This window comes from Lissotriton helveticus, chromosome 2_2, assembly GCF_964261635.1.
Source record: "Lissotriton helveticus chromosome 2_2, aLisHel1.1, whole genome shotgun sequence".
Lineage (NCBI taxonomy): Eukaryota > Metazoa > Chordata > Amphibia > Caudata > Salamandridae > Lissotriton > Lissotriton helveticus.
This window is the reverse complement of record NC_136060.1, coordinates 202954093-202972054: the sequence shown is the minus strand read 5'-3', so window position 1 is coordinate 202972054 and position 17962 is coordinate 202954093. Positions and strand designations below refer to the sequence as shown.

General features: G+C 44.2%; 1 protein-coding gene across 4 annotated transcripts in view; it reads right to left on the bottom strand.

Annotated features, from left to right (window-relative positions):
- ARAP2 (ArfGAP with RhoGAP domain, ankyrin repeat and PH domain 2) overlaps nucleotides 1-17962 on the bottom strand; it is a 1514823-nt gene that overhangs the window by 249033 nt on the left and 1247828 nt on the right. For 2 of the 4 annotated variants that reach the window (XR_013608339.1, XR_013608340.1), the window contains exon 28: nucleotides 4476-4930. Coding sequence is in view for 2 of the 4 variants with exons in the window: in XM_078678359.1 (XP_078534485.1) it covers nucleotides 4803-4930 (128 nt within the window). In the remaining 2 variants the exon portion in view is untranslated. The remainder of the gene's footprint in view (nucleotides 1-4475; nucleotides 4931-17962) is intronic. The other 2 variants (XM_078678359.1, XM_078678361.1) reach the window with 1 other exon arrangement.

The window sequence follows — 17962 nt, the reverse complement described above, 5'->3', positions numbered from 1 at the left end:
CTGACACTGAAGTTATTGAAACACACCGTATTGACACCCTGTCTGCTCAAGCAGCAGAGCTAGTTGCTCTGACACAAGCCTGCACACACGCTAAAAACCTGAAAGTTAATGTTTACACAGATTCACGTTACGCATTTGGAGTCGTACACGACTTCGGAGTGCTCTGGCAGGAGAGAGGTTTCATGACTTCTCATGGAACCAAGATTCAGCATGGTCTCCTTATTCAAGCTCTGTTAGATGCCATACATTTACCGACATCTATTGCTATCATGAAGTGCAAAGCACATACGAAAGTTACTGACACTATTTCTCAAGGTAATGATCTAGCAGATCGCACAGCCAAGCTTACAGCTCAGATACCAGACATTCCAGTTAATAAGACACCGACACACACTCCAGATCCAACTACATGTATGACAGTTAAAGACCCTACACAAGATGTCATAGATATCCAGTTACATGCTACTCCCGATGAAATCAAGAAATGGTCCGAACAAGGAGGGGTCCAGACAGATCAAGGATGGTTAACGAAGGGTAGAGCCACATGGTTTCTCCCCGACTCTATGGTTCAAGTCATTATCAATACCGCACATAGTCCAGCACATTTAGGAGAAAAAGCTATGTTAGACAGTATCCAGAATATTTGGTTCAACAAGCATTTACGAGCTGCAGCCAAGCAGAAAGTCCGTACCTGTATGATATGTTGTCAGTTTAATCCAGGTAAAAGTGTCCCGGTGGAACAAGGTGGATTCCAGCCCCCTGACCACCCTTTTGAAGTCCTCCAGATGGATTACATTCAGATGGAGCGATGTCGAGGTTTCAAGTATGTCCTTGTAGTTGTATGCGCTTTGTCCAGGTGGACGGAGGCATATCCAGTCCCAGATTACACAGCCGCGACCACTGCCAAGCAGTTGGTTCGTGAGTTCTTCCCCCGTTATGGACTCCCTAGAGTCGTATATTCTGATAACGGCCAGCCATTCTCATCTGAGTTGATGAAGCACGTTTCCCTATTGTTAGGGTACCAGTGGAAGTTCCATTGTGTACGCCATCCTGAAGCAGCTGGTCTCGTAGAGAGACATAATCAGACCCTGAAAATCCGAATTGCAAAAGTTTGTCAAGAGAAAGGTGTGGACTGGCTAGTAGCTCTGCCAGTTGCTCTGTTCTATATGCGCATGGTCGCACATTCCAGATCAGGTCTGTCCCCGTATGAGGTCGTATTCGGCCGCCCCCCTAACATGTGGGGTACACCTAGACCCCGAAGTATTACCGATGTTTCAAGTAATATGCTGACAGATTACCTAGCTTCCTTGATGTCTGCCCTCAACTCTTGTCGTTCACAGGTTGCCGCCGCATTTCCAGACAATACCGAGGTGGCACCGCATGAAATCGTTCCCGGATCCATGGTCTTAGTGCGAAACTTTGATCGTTCAAGTCCACTGGAGCCTCGCTGGAAGGAGCCCCGACAGGTCCTCCTGGCCACCCGCACAGCCGTGAAGTTGGAGGGACGCAAAGGCTGGGTGCATCTTTCGCATATCAAAAGGTTTTATGGATTGAAACCAGTTTCAAAGAACATTTCCGAGGATTTAAAGGACTGCCAAAGTACTATTCTTAAGGACTGTCCCGCAAAAGACACTGATACTGCACCTTCCCTGTTAGAGAAAACTCCGCAACAGGAGTATAAGCTTAAATTAAGGTCTAGTAAAATAAGTCAGCCAGTTTGATTGTCTAAGTCCTCCCCTAGGTGAAACGGTTAGACCGGTTTCTGACATGTATAAAATAGACCCCCATAGTGAGAGAGTTAGTCAAAACTCAATCCGATGTATCGTTTTTCTAAGTTTCATATTATTTCTCAGTATTATGATTTCCTGCACCAGTTATGCATTTTATCTGTATTTTCCAGTTTCTCATGTAAATAAGTCTTCTAATGTTACAGTAGAGCACACGTTTAGTGATCTGCCTCCTCATGAACTCTCTTACCGCCTCGCTATGCGTAACAATTCTTTTATCCGCATGTTACATTATTCACACCAGACCAGCAATGCCACTAATTGTTGGGTGTGTGGTCGACTCCCCCCTTTCCAGACACCGAAGGGAGTTCTGCCACTCTTTCCTTATCCATTTTCACATAATGGTTCGTGTGGAGCATGGTCCACGTTAACGTCATCTTCAACAGATATGTCTTTTCTTAACAGTACATGTTTTCCAGACAAGCAAGGTCTTCCCCACAGAACAGGGTTAGATCTAGAAAATGAAGTTTACAATTTAGGTAATTATTCTTCGAATTTCATGGTCCTGAATGTTCAGTCTGATTCCACTCCAGACTTACCTGCTATTTCAGTACTACCAGTCAAAGGCGAATTATGTGTTAGAAATAATGGTTCCGTACATGTAGGACATAGCGATTGTACTACTATTGTCAAGTATAGTGACAGTGGGAAATCTATTTTCAAAGCTTCACGTCATTCTTATTTTGTTTGTGGTCAGACCGCATATGTTCGTCTGCCCCTCGATTGGGAGGGAACCTGTTACATTGCCTTCCTACTGCCACCTGTTTTCCTAGCCCCATCTGATTATCACAGAAACACACATCTAGTACACATTAGACATAAAAGGGAGATCGAGTCCCCGATTGTCGATTATACTGAAACTGCTCTAGAACAGTATACAGATTTCAATAGAGGTTTCTTCTTCTATATAGGACCTATCCAGAATAGTAAGCTAATCCGTAGGTTAACCAGAACCCTTGAAGCTGTAGTAAATGAGACTGCCTCTGCTCTAGGTAACTTAACCGAAGAGCAATCTGCTATGAGATTTGTCATTTTACAGAATCGTCTCGTCCTTGACGTCATATTGGCCGATAGGGGCGGGGCCTGTAGAGTCATCGGATCTAGTTGCTGCATTTTCATTCCAAATAACGCACCGTCTGTTTATTCAGCTATAACCAGACTCCATAAAATTGCCCATCTGTTACATCAAGATCCAGGCACCTGGACATGGTCCGGTTGGTTCTGGAATATAATTTCCGCTTGGGGATGGAAAGTCTTGTCCTTTCTAGGTATTGCAGTAGCGATCATATTCAGCTGCTGCCTCTGTATACAATGTGGCCCTGCGATTTGCGGCATTTGTGCTACCTCTTGTATTCCTAGTCCCAAGTCCCGTTCTAAAACCCGTTCCCAGAAAATTCGAGACGAGCAAATGATACTGTATGAAATGATAGACGGTATCATGAATATTGATGTTTCCTGATAGAAACGTAGTGACAAGGAGGGAATGTGGAAAAGTAAATTTTGCCATGTTCTGTGTCCCTACGTGTCATCCATCATATGTTATGTGTGCATGATTGATATGCATATGTATTCACCATGTTCGATTAAAGACGCAATTACAGTTGTGTCCATCTCTAGTATGCCAGTTTCCAGTTCTCGTGACTACTACGAATATCCGGCCTATGTAAAGCTACATTGCCACGTTTCTCAGTGTGCACGTTATTTCATTGTAAAGTTCCCGTTTCTAGGCCTCAAAAGGGCCTGGACACCAGATTCAGCTTCTGTCTCCTGAGCCTCGCTGAGGAGCGATACAGCCCCCACCTGTATCCTCGACCCTTCACTTACTTCCTGCTTCACAGTGCCCGGTTCAGCCTGGCTCTGCCTCTGAGTCTGCCAAGAGTATGTTATGATTCTAGTTATCAGTCCAGCCCTCCTTCTCTGCATTCCTAAGCTACTGAATCGCATCAATAGTTTCCGTCATTGTCTAGCCTTTACGTCTCCATGTAAGAGAAATACTGCATTTAATGGTCATTTAATATTCTTCATCACGCACTACATGTAGAATAATGCATGCTCCAGTCTTAGAGTCTGTTCGCCTTTACCCCGATAACTTTTGGATTCTATCAACATGTTCTCTAAACATCAGATACTAGATACTGCTTAGGTACATGTCGCCCTGACTCTCCAGACTTCAGTCTCTGCTCCTAGCACAGAGTTCGTAGCCCCCAGCTTCTTCTAGTAACACGTCATTGCCAGTTTGCGCGCACCACTAGGTTAGAGGTCCCAGCTCCTTAGGTAGCCCCCTCCATGTTTCCGCCCCATTCATGACATATTCTGTTACGTTTACATCACATGTCTATGTATACGCCTCTGTTACACCTACTTTCACCCTTATCTTTCGCGACTGCTATTGACCACACCCACTGCTCCGCCTATCGTATGTATTGTAATGCAACTGTTTTAGTATATATGATCGTGTATTGTTATTAAATGTTAGCGCGCTCATCCCAGATCCTGCCCGGCAGCTGTCGGGGCCCCCCTGTCAGGCCCTGCCATCCTATTCCTGTGCAGGTTGTCCTGTTCCTGTCCTTTATGCTGTAATAAAACCTGCAAAACTCCTACTACCTCGAATCTTGACTCTTATTTATTGAGCTATCTGTTATTCATTCATCCATTCAAAAATAGAGGTATTATTTATTTATTTACCACAACGTGTCCACTTTATCTTTGCCTTTGACCCTGTAAAGCTCTCTGCTGTCTGTCAGGTAGGTTTGTGCTATACAAATACCACATACATGCATACATTCTATCAAAGATATGTTATATTTCCAGGTTAAAAAGATAGAGTTTAAAGTCAAATTTGAATTCTGTTTAAAGTTTTTGAATTAACAAATAAAAATGGTTATCTGTGAGATGCAAAACAATTCAGTACAGATCTCACAATTTCAAACGGCACATACTTGGAAAAATTATTTCAAGGGTAAATATTTAGGTATTGGGTTTATTGCAAATAATCAATAATCTTTCCACACTTACCTTCATATCCTTATATAAAAACAGCTTTCCTTCACGTAACACAAAATATCTTTCTTGAAATTTGTTGCCAGATAGTAATTTTGAAGGCTCTTCTTTAAATTTCAAGTATCCAGCTTTTATAACATCACCTAAAAAGCATATCAGAGGAAAATAGTGATTTATATTAACCAAACTCAACTTCCTTTAGGCAATGCTTACTTTAGAAAAAATGTAATTGCAAATGACCACAGCTTTTACAGGAGACTGCCAACCACTTCCTTTACTAGCACCACCCACTTCTCTCACTGCACTGCCCATTTCCTCACACTGAAACCACCCATTGTATGAACGATCCTTTGTGAAGGAAGTTTTAGGGTTTAAAAAAAAAGGTGGAACAATTGTGAATTTTGAGGCCAATTTACACTTGCATTTGCTAAAACGCCAAAGTATTTGAAAGTGCACTATAAAAGGACACATAAAATATGCCAGTATATTTATGATTGAGTTTAGGGTGTGGGTAAAATCTGAGGTATGGAAAGGGGTACATTTCCTTGCTCCTGATAAAAGGTTAATGTATCTCAGAATAGGGCAGTAGCAGAAGAAAACAAGAGAAGGAACAACCTTATCAATAGAGCGGTGGGCAATGGCATGCACACATAGGATATGGTGAACAGATAAGAAGGGGATTTAAAATGCATAATGCTTTGGGCATACCATTGCCACAGAGGACACAGTTATAATTGGGGCTAGAAATAAGGAATAAAACCATGAGCAGAGGCTGGAGGTTTATCATAACAAGGAAAGAGAAGGCAGAATGATACAATTAAGACAGCATTGGCACATAGCAGAAGTTCGTAAAGGTCAGTGCTTCAAAGAGAACATAGAATTTCAGGTACTCATTATTACACATTACTTGTAAGAGAAATGTGTCAATGCTCACCCATTTTATTGCAACTTTCCTTTGAAATGCAGGTAATTTCCCTTTACAGCTCAAACCCAGCAGGTACTCGGTACCTGGCAGTACAAGACAATTTAATTCACGGTTAAAGGGACAAGGAAAATGTAATACAACATGCATAGATGAGAGGGTATTGCAGGACAGGACGGAGTGTGATACCAAGGTTGTATAGAAAATGATAGATTGATACCAGAGTTAAAACGATTTTCTCCTTTGAAGCATACGACTGGAGGAGCCCATGCCACACAGATGAGAGTTTCAAGAAAAGAAGAGGTTTAGCTTATGAGCAGAGAAGATGGTGACAAAATGAAAAAAGACAACACCGTGGTGCAATAGGGAAGATAGGAAGGTCATAGCATGGGAAAAGAGAACAATTTAGACGTGAGGATAATACATTGTTTTTAAAACAAAAGAAGGAGTATCCCCTACAGAAAATAAAAAGAATAGTCTGGAGGGTAGACCTTTTGGCAAAAAGGAAAAGTGTATCCTTTTATGTAAAACCCCTCACTCACCAGCCTAGCGGTGACATGCTTCATCATCGGGGTCCACCCTGGTGGCCTAGCGTCACCAGGGTGTGCTTCGACACCTGAATTACAGTGGAGCGGGTTGTGACTGTAAGTGCAAAAGAAAGTATGGTAAAAATTGTCCTGGTTTAGCTCAAAAATATAATTTTATTGTGGAGCAACTGAACAATGTTAAAAAATAAATAGTGGCGAGATGCTGGTAGGCAAGTTACGACCGAGTCATCTCTATATGTGTTGGTGTGTAATGGTCGACATGTTTCTACCAATGGGCGAGTGCCCAGTATTCCTCAGGACCAAAAGACAGGTAGACGGAAGGTGTGGGCCCCCTAAAAGGCACACCCTATCCTGATCCCCTGTTAACCCACAGGCAAGTTGCTAGGGGTGTATGTGCTCAACTGAATATGTGAGCAAGCAGAAAAAGTTGATAAAGAGACCTGTGGAGAAAAAGGAGGAAAGCAAATTTCAATTATGATCACGTATACTCTCCTGTAACGTCGTGGAGTGTCTCTATGTAGTGAAATACCATGCCATAGAGGTTCATATCAAGCCCTCCGGGTGAAGACCGTAACATCCGAAGATGCTGAGCATTTGCATTGATCAATAGGTGCGTGCATAGCTGCATGCATTATGCTTATCGTATTTTTTTTTACCAGCTAAGTGACGCACTCATAGGGTGCGTGCAAAATAACATGCGTACTTGTTGGGCGACGGTATGTCTATATAATCACCTTAGTGCGCAGAACTTATTGATTGTAGTGGCTATAGGAAAGTTGTGCTATAGTTGCGTGCGCATAAGTCTTAGGTGACGTTCATGATCGTGAAAATTATCGTGAAAATGACGTACATGACTGACACACATATAACACTTAGGAGTACACATGGGTTTAATGGCATGAGTCGAGGCTTACTTAAATAAGAGCTCTTGGGTGCTTCATCGGGCAGGGCGTAGGCTCTTCACATCAGGGAAACATATTCTGCAATGGCGGAATATAGGGAGAATGAGCCGTACGCTTCACAGGGAGGGCCGGTACAGCGGAGTGAGAAGCGCCGTAGTGAGCCGATCCGAGGAGGATTCTCAGAAGGGCAAGCGCGTCCGCTTGGATAAGGAGAAGCGCGTCTACTTACAGTTTGCCGGTGAAGCGGTTAAGATGTAACCTACTGCCATGGTTCCCTGCTCGGCTAGTGCTGCCGTTCCCTGCAGGCTGTGATAAGAGGCGTCGGCCACTTCCGGGGTGGGCGTGGCTGGAGGCCCGCCGGGGGCGTGGTTACGTACTTCACGTTTAGTGGTGACGCTTCGGTATGCCCGAGTGCGGGGCAAAACCGAATAAATTAAGAGAATAGTGCTAGCGTATAGAAGTATAAAAAACGCATCACACAAGGGGAAATTAGGATTTCAAAGGGACAATTACTGAAGGAGTTACCATTTGAAACGTCGACAGAATCTCTGTCAAGGAAGGAACATATGAAATAGTGGTACATTCATATTTGTTGGAGTTGCATTAGCAAGATGGCATAACAGGGGTGACTGGGAGTATTGTACATTGGGAGAGCGAGTTGCGCATCTCCCTAATGGGTTTTGGAAACGTGGGACATGCTATGGATGTCAGGTTAAGGAGCCCATGACGTGGTGCTTACATATAGAAAAACTGATGAAAAGAATCAATTTATTTTAGTACTGTGGCCCATGGAATATTATCATTAAGACCCGTCTTGTGGGTGGAAAGTCTGTAGATCCAACGCTGTTCCTTTTCAAACAGGCGTGCTTGGGCATTGGGACCTGGTTGGATTTGTTCGATGACAGTCCATCGCATATCATTCGGGGTATGGTGTACTGTCAGGAAATGCTCTGTAAGTCTGGTGTTATTCTTTTTGCATCTCACTGTGCTTCGATGTTCTGATATTCGCAATTTTACTTTGCGTGTTGTCATTCCTATGTAGGGTATTCCACAGGTACATCTGATCAAGTATATGACGTTGGAACTATTACAGTTTGTATGTGATCTCTGTTCCCAGGTTTTTCCTTGTTCAAGATCCAAGGTCTTCGTGTTGTCAGTGAGGTGGCAGACACTGCAGTCCCCACATGTGGAGTGTCCAGTCACTGGTGGGAGTCCCCATATGGCTGTGATGGTTGGGTTGGTATTCATTACAGTTATCTTGGGCCGGGTGTTGACCAAGCTGTCTTTCAGGCTGCGTGCCTTTTTGTAGGAAAAAAGTGGTTTCTCCCATTTGTATTTGCCAGTGCAAAGTATGGACCAGTGTTTTCTTATGCTTTTGCTCACCTGATTAGAAACTGCATTATATGTTGTGACACATGTGAGCGGAATGTTTTCCTTGTTTTTGGGTGTGTCCTCAAGTAGGGCTTGTCGGGGTTGGTTCCTTGCTCGCTTATGGCATTTCTTGATGATTTTCTGGGGGTAACCTCGATTGGTGAGTTTTGTTGTGAGGTCTTGCGCCTGATGTTTGTAGTCAGATATTTTACTACAGTTCCTTCTTAGTCGTAGGTACTGTCCGTACGGTAAGTTTTCCCCGAGGGGGCGGGGATGGAAGCTGTCATATCTCAGTAAGTTGTTTTTGGCAGTTGGCTTAAAGTGTGTTTTAGTTATCAAGCTATCGTTTTCTCTTTGGATTTCAATGTCCAGGAAGACCATCTTGTTTTTGTCTATGCTGTGTGTGAATCGTAGGTTTGGATCACAGTTGTTAAGCCAAGTGATGAATGACATTAATGTCTCTTGCGGCCCTTGCCAAATGGTAAAGCCATCGTCTATGTATCGCCGCCAGAATTTTATGTGGGAACCATAGGGATTGTCAGCTGCCAAGATGAATTTCTTCTCAAAGTCGTAGACGTAGAGTCCCGCTACACTAGGGGCAAAAACACTGCCCATGGAAGTCCCCCCTACTTGGAGGTACAGGGAGCCATCATATTCGAAAAAGTTCCTTTTGAGGGCAAGGATTGCGCAATTTACAATGAATTCTTTGGGGGTGCGATGGTTCCACTCAGAATTGTCAAGTGTTTGCCTCAATACCTCGATTGTAGCATCTTGTGGTATGTTGGTGTAGAGGCTTTCTATGTCAAAGCTTACAAGGATGTAGTCTTCTTCTACTTTGATGTTTTCCAGTAGAGTTAGTAAGCTTTTGGTGTCCCTCAGGTATGTACATGTGCCCTGTACGATGGTTTTCAAGAAGAAATCACAAAATCTAGACAGAGGTTCTAGAAGTGATCCTATGCCTGATACGATTGGCCTGCCCGGTGGAGGAAGTTTGCCTTTGTGCATCTTGGGCACCACATAAAAGTATGGGATCTTGCCCTCAGTTATGGTAAGATAGTCAGCTTCCTGTTTGGAGATGTCACCTGCGGTCTCTGCTGTTTCTACCATATTGATAATTTCAATACGTAGGTCTTCGGTTGGGTCCGCTGGTAGTGTTTGGTAATTGTTTGTGTCACCCAGTAGGCGTTTGCACTCTGCATCATAGTCACTTTTGTTCATGACCACTAGGCCTCCGCCTTTGTCGGCTGGTTTGATTATTATGTTGTTATCGTTTTTCAAATCAGACAGTGCTTTGTTCTCAGCTCTACTGTTGTTCTTGTACTGCGTATTGTGTGTTAGGGCTTCTATATCATTGAATACAGCCTGTTCAAAGGTGCTGATTTCCACCGGGACACAGTGTGGTGGTGGTATGAAGGTTGATCGTGGTCTAAAGACCTGTTTCGTTGATGATTTCATTAGGCTCATCCATAGTGTTTTTCTCAAAAAATGCTTTTAGCTTGAGTTTGCGGAAGAAGCTGGCTAATTCACAGTGTAATTTGAACTTGTCAAGAGCTGCTGTGGGCACAAATCCTAGTCCTTTGTTAAGGACCTTGGTTTCTGTAGTAGTAAGTGTGCGTGAGGATAAGTTTGTTACTAGCTCCTCACATTGCTGGGGCCTGCATTGTTTGCTGCCGACTTGCTCCTGGTGATGCTGCCCATTGTGTCTTCCTCCTCCCAGTGGACGTTGTTCCCTCGTTTGTTGTGTCCTCTTTCGCGCCTGCCTCTGTTCTGAAAAGGAGGACGGAATTGATTTTGTGGAAAAGGAAACTGTTGGAAGGGTGGTTGCCATTCATACATGGGAAAATGCGGTGGTTGTTGAAAAGGGTTCATCGGTGGGTGTTGAAAAGGATGTTGCAGAGGGTGATTATACTGTGGCCACTGGTAGTGTCCTCTGTGTGTGCCTTGCTGTCTTTGTCTTGGTGTCCCGTTATTGGATCCAGCACTGCTGTTAGAACTGTTAGAGGTATTGCTTGATGCATCGGAGTCTTGATCTGGTGTTCCAGTTGTTTTGTACTCTGGATCAGAATAGGGGTAGACTTTCACAAACGAGAATTTCTTAAGGTCTTTTTAAAAATTTTGGACCTTCTGTTGCGTGAGATTTTCCCGATATTCATTTATTTCTTTGTTCAGATCATCCAGTTTTTTCTTATAGCCGGTGATGCTGGCTTTGATTTGGCTTTCTGTTACCTGAATCTCTATCTGGATCTTTTCTGAGAGACGCATGGCTGTTTTGAGGATTAGTATAATCCAGTCGTGCGTGCAGTGCCACGCAATGTGGGCCCAGTCTTTTCTAAATTCAGCATCATCCAGAAAGATGCGTGGAGCGTTAGTAACTAGTAAGCCCTTAGGGGCTATACTATTTGTGAAGTACTCTTTCAGTATCGTGCCATGTAAGATGGTTCTTATTCGGTTCCGCTTCATCTCCGTCAGCTTTTCCCATTCTGATGTTTGGGAGATGGTGTTGCTGATGTTGGCATCAGCAAATACGCTGAGGTCACTCATGATAGAGTCTATTTCTTCCGTGGAATAGGTAAGGCCAGGGTTCTCAGCCATGTTGGCCGTAGTGTGTACTCTGTGGTGTTCTCTGGTGTAAAATACACTCTCGCAGCTGTGCGCTGCCAGGAATATTGTAATCAAAAGACAGAGTAAGGGATTGTCCACTGACACGTGAGACCAGGATTACTCCTATTCCCCTGGGGCGAATATTTTTGAAACAAAAGAAGGAGTATCCCCTACAGAAAATAAGAAGAATAGTCTGGAGGGTAGACCTTTTGGCAAAAAGGAAAAGTGTATCCTTTTATTTAAAACCCCTCACTCACCAGCCTAGCGGTGACATGCTTCATCATCGGGGTCCACCCTGGTGGCCTAGCGTCACCAGGGTGTGCTTCGACACCTGAATTACAGTGGAGCGGGTTGTGACTGTAAGTGCAAAAGAAAGTATGTTAAAAATTGTCCTGGTTTAACTCAAAAATATAATTTTATTGTGGAGCAACTGAACAATGTTAAAAAATAAATAGTGGCGAGATGCTGGTAGGCAAGTTACGACCGAGTCATCTCTATATGTGTTGGTGTGTAATGGTCGACATATTTCTACCAATGGGCGAGTGCCCGGTATTCCTCAGGACCAAAAGACAGGTAGACGGAATGTGTGGGCCCCCTAAAAGGCACACCCTATCCTGATCCCCTGTTAACCCACAGGCAAGTTGCTAGGGGTGTATGTGCTCAACTGAATATGTGAGCAAGCAGAAAAAGTTGAAAAAGAGACCTGTGGAGAAAAAGGAGGAAAGCAAATTTCAATTATGATCACGTATACTCTCCTGTAACGTCGTGGAGTGTCTCTATGTAGTGAAATACCATGCCATAGAGGTTCATATCAAGCCCTCCGGGTGAAGACCGTAACATCCGAAGATGCTGAGCATTTGTATTGATCAATAGGTGCGTGCATAGCTGCATGCATTATGCTTATCGTATTTTTTTTTACCAGCTAAGTGACGCACTCATAGGGTGCGTGCAAAATAACATGCGTACTTGTTGGGCGACGGTATGTCTATATAATCACCTTAGTGCGCAGAACTTATTGATTGTAGTGGCTATAGGAAAGTTGTGCTATAGTTGCGTGCGCATAAGTCTTAGGTGACGTTCATGATCGTGAAAATTATCGTGAAAATGACGTACATGACTGACACACATATAACACTTAGGAGTACACATGGGTTTAATGGCATGAGTCGAGGCTTACTTAAATAAGAGCTCTTGGGTGCTTCATTGGGCAGGGCGTAGGCTCTTCACATCAGGGAAACATATTCTGCAATGGCGGAATATAGGGAGAATGAGCCGTACGCTTTACAGGGAGGGCCGGTACAGCGGAGTGAGAAGCGCCGTAGTGAGCCGATCCGAGTAGGATTCTCGGAAGGGCAAGCGCGTCCGCTTGGATAAGGAGAAGCGCGTCTACTTACAGTTTGCCGGTGAAGCGGTTAAGATGTAACCTACTGCCATGGTTCCCTGCTCGGCTAGTGCTGCCGTTCCCTGCAGGCTGTGATAAGAGGCGTCGGCCACTTCCGGGGTGGGCGTGGCTGGAGGCCCGCCGGGGGCGTGGTTACGTACTTCACGTTTAGTGGTGACGCTTCGTATGCCCGAGTGCGGGGCAAAACCGAATAAATTAAGAGAATAGTGCTAGCGTATAGAAGTATAAAAAACGCATCACACAAGGGGAAATTAGGATTTCAAAGGGACAATTACTGAAGGAGTTACCATTTGAAACGTCGACAGAATCTCTGTCAAGGAAGGAACATATGAAATAGTGGTACATTCATATTTGTTGGAGTTGCATTAGCAAGATGGCATAACAGGGGTGACTGGGAGTATTGTACATTGGGAGAGCGAGTTGCGCATCTCCCTAATGGGTTTTGGAAACGTGGGACATGCTATGGATGTCAGGTTAAGGAGCCCATGACGTGGTGCTTACATATAGAAAAACTGATGAAAAGAATCAATTTATTTTAGTACTGTGGCCCATGGAATATTATCATTAAGACCCGTCTTGTGGGTGGAAAGTCTGTAGATCCAACGCTGTTCCTTTTCAAACAGGCGTGCTTGGGCATTGGGACCTGGTTGGATTTGTTCGATGACAGTCCATCGCATATCATTCGGGGTATGGTGTACTGTCAGGAAATGCTCTGTAAGTCTGGTGTTATTCTTTTTGCATCTCACTGTGCTTCGATGTTCTGATATTCGCAATTTTACTTTGCGTGTTGTCATTCCTATGTAGGGTATTCCACAGGTACATCTGATCAAGTATATGACGTTGGAACTATTACAGTTTGTATGTGATCTCTGTTCCCAGGTTTTTCCTTGTTCAAGATCCAAGGTCTTCGTGTTGTCAGTGATGTGGCAGACACTGCAAAATCAATTCCGTCCTCCTTTTCAGAACAGAGGCAGGCGCGGAAGAGGACACAACAAACGAGGGAACAGCGTCCACTGGGAGGAGGAAGACACAATGGGCAGCATCACCAGGAGCAAGTCGGCAGCAAACAATGCAGGCCCCAGCAATGTGAGGAGCTAGTAACAAACTTATCCTCACGCACACTTACTACTACAGAAACCAAGGTCCTTAACAAAGGACTAGGATTTGTGCCCACAGCAGCTCTTGACAAGTTCAAATTACACTGTGAATTAGCCAGCTTCTACCGCAAACTCAAGCTAAAAGCATTTTTTGAGAAAAACACTATGGATGAGCCTAATGAAATCATCAACGAAACAGGTCTTTAGACCACGATCAACCTTCATACCACCACCACACTGTGTCCCGGTGGAAATCAGCACCTTTGAACAGGCTGTATTCAATGATATAGAAGCCCTAACACACAATACGCAGTACAAGAACAACAGTAGAGCTGAGAACAAAGCACTGTCTGATTTGAAAAACGATAACAACATAATAATCAAACCAGCCGACAAAGGCGGAGGCCTAGTGGTCATGAACAAAAGTGACTATGATGCAGAGTGCAAACGCCTACTGGGTGACACAAACAATTACCAAACACTACCAGCGGACCCAACCGAAGACCTACGTATTGAAATTATCAATATGGTAGAAACAGCAGAGACCGCAGGTGACATCTCCAAACAGGAAGCTGACTATCTTACCATAACTGAGGGCAAGATCCCATACTTTTATGTGGTGCCCAAGATGCACAAAGGCAAACTTCCTCCACCGGGCAGGACAATCATATCAGGCACAGGATCACTTCTAGAACCTCTGTCTAGATTTTGTGATTTCTTCTTGAAAACCATCGTACAGGGCACATGTACATACCTGAGGGACACCAAAAGCTTACTAACTCTCCTGGAAAAAATCAAAGTAGAAGAAGACTACATCCTTGTAAGCTTTGACATAGAAAGCCTCTACACCAACATACCACAAGATGCTACAATCGAGGTATTGAGGCAAACACTTGACAATTCTGAGTGGAACCATCGCACCCCCAAAGAATTCATTGTAAATTGCGCAATCCTTGCCCTCAAAAGGAACTTTTTCGAATATGATGGCTCCCTGTACCTCCAAGTAGGGGGGACTTCCATGGGCAGTGTTTTTGCCCCTAGTGTAGCGGGACTCTACGTCTACGACTTTGAGAAGAAATTCATCTTGGCAGCTGACAATCCCTATGGTTCCCACATAAAATTCTGGCGGCGATACATAGATGATGTCTTTACCATTTGGCAAGGGCCGCAAGAGACATTAATGTCATTCATCACTTGGCTTAACAACTTTGATCCAACCCTACGATTCACACACAGCATAGACAAAAACAAGATGGTCTTCCAGGATATTGAAATCCAAAGAGAAAACGATAGCTTGATAACTAAAACACACTTTAAGCCAACTGCCAAAAACAACTTACTGAGATATGACAGCTTCCATCCCCGCCCCCTCAGGGCAAACTTACCGTACGGACAGTACCTACGACTAAGAAGGAACTGTAGTAAAATATCTGACTACAAACATCAGGCGCAAGACCTCACAACAAAACTCACCAATCGAGGTTACCCCCAGAAAATCATCAAGAAATGCCAGAAGCGAGCAAGGAACCAACCCCGACAAGCCCTACTTGAGGACACACCCAAAAACAAGGAAAACATTCCGCTCACATGTGTCACAACATATAATGCAGTTTCTAATCAGGTGAGCAAAAGCATAAGAAAACACTGGTCCATACTTTGCACTGGCAAATACAAATGAGAGAAACCACTTTTTTCCTACAAAAAGGCACGCAGCCTGAAAGACAGCTTGGTCAACACCCGGCCCAAGATAACTGTAATGAATACCAACCCAACCATCACAACCATATGGGGACTCCCACCAGTGACTGGACACTCCAGATGTGGGGACTGCAGTGTCTGCCACCTCACTGACAACACGAAGACCTTGGATCTTGAACAAGGAAAAACCTGGGAACAGAGATCACATACAAACTGTAATAGTTCCAACGTCATATACTTGATCAGATGTACCTGTGGAATACCCTACATAGGAATGACAACACGCAAAGTAAAATTGCGAATATCAGAACATCGAAGCACAGTGAGATGCAAAAAGAATAACACCAGACTTACAGAGCATTTCCTGACAGTACACCATACCCCGAATGATATGCGATGGACTGTCATCGAACAAATCCAACCAGGTCCCGATGCCCAAGCACGCCTGTTTGAAAAGGAACAGCGTTGGATCTACAGACTTTCCACCCACAAGACGGGTCTTAATGATAATATTTCATGGGCCACAGTACTAAAATAAATTGATTCTTTTCATCATTTTTTCTATATGTAAGCACCACGTCATGGGCTCCTTAACCTGACATCCATAGCATGTCCCACGTTTCCAAAACCCATTAGGGAGATGCGCAACTCGCTCTCCCAATGTACAATACTCCCAGTCACCCCTGTTATGCCATCTTGCTAATGCAACTCCAACAAATATGAATGTACCACTATTTCATATGTTCCTTCCTTGACAGAGATTCTGTCGACGTTTCAAATGGTAACTTCTTCAGTAATTGTCCCTTTGAAATCCTAATTTCCCCTTGTGTGATGCGTTTTTTATACTTCTATACGCTAGCACTATTCTCTTAATTTATTCGGTTTTGCCCCGCACTCGGGCATACCGAAACGTCACCACTAAACGTGAAGTACGTAACCACGCCCCCGGCGGGCCTCCAGCCACGCCCACCCCGGAAGTGGCCGACGCCTCTTATCACAGCCTGCAGGGAACGGCAGCACTAGCCGAGCAGGGAACCATGGCAGTAGGTTACATCTTAACCGCTTCACCGGCAAACTGTAAGTAGACGCGCTTCTCCTTATCCAAGCGGACGCGCTTGCCCTTCCGAGAATCCTACTCGGATCGGCTCACTACGGCGCTTCTCACTCCGTGGTCCGGCCCTCCCTGTAAAGCGTACGGCTCATTCTCCCTATATTCCGCCATTGCAGAATATGTTTCCCTGATGTGAAGAGCCTACGCCCTGCCCGATGAAGCACCCAAGAGCTCTTATTTAAGTAAGCCTCGACTCATGCCATTAAACCCATGTGTACTCCTAAGTGTTATATGTGTGTCAGTCATGTACGTCATTTTCACGATAATTTTCACGATCATGAACGTCACCTAAGACTTATGCGCACGCAACTATAGCACAACTTTCCTATAGCCACTACAATCAATAAGTTCTGCGCACTAAGGTGATTATATAGACATACCGTCGCCCAACAAGTACGCATGTTATTTTGCACGCACCCTATGAGTGCGTCACTTAGCTGGTAAAAAAAAATACGATAAGCATAATGCATGCAGCTATGCACGCACCTATTGATCAATACAAATGCTCAGCATCTTTGGATGTTACGGTCTTCACCCGGAGGGCTTGATATGAACCTCTATGGCATGGTATTTCACTACATAGAGACACTCCACGACGTTACAGGAGAGTATACGTGATCATAATTGAAATTTGCTTTCCTCCTTTTTCTCCACAGGTCTCTTTTTCAACTTTTTCTGCTTGCTCACATATTCAGTTGAGCACATACACCCCTAGCAACTTGCCTGTGGGTTAACAGGGGATCAGGATAGGGTGTGCCTATTAGGGGGCCCACACCTTCCGTCTACCTGTCTTTTGGTCCTGAGGAATACCGGGCACTCGCCCATTGGTAGAAACATGTCGACCATTACACACCAACACATATAGAGATGACTCGGTCGTAACTTGCCTACCAGCATCTCGCCACTATTTATTTTTTAACATTGTTCAGTTGCTCCACAATAAAATTATATTTTTGAGTTAAACCAGGACAATTTTTAACATACTTTCTTTTGCACTTACAGTCACAACCCGCTCCACTGTAATTCAGGTGTCGAAGCACACCCTGGTGACGCTAGGCCACCAGGGTGGACCCCGATGATGAAGCATGTCACCGCTAGGCTGGTGAGTGAGGGGTTTTAAATAAAAGGATACACTTTTCCTTTTTGCCAAAAGGTCTACCCTCCAGACTATTCTTCTTATTTTCTGTAGGGGATACTCCTTCTTTTGTTTCAAAAATATTCGCCCCAGGGGAATAGGAGTAATCCTGGTCTCACGTGTCAGTGGACAATCCCTTACTCTCTCTTTTGATTACAATATTCCTGGCAGCGCACAGCTGCGAGAGTGTATTTTACACCAGAGAACACCACAGAGTACACACTACGGCCAACATGGCTGAGAACCCTGGCCTTACCTATTCCACGGAAGAAATAGACTCTATCATGAGTGACCTCAGCGTATTTGCTGATGCCAACATCAGCAACACCATCTCCCAAACATCAGAATGGGAAAAGCTGACGGAGATGAAGCGGAACCGAATAAGAAC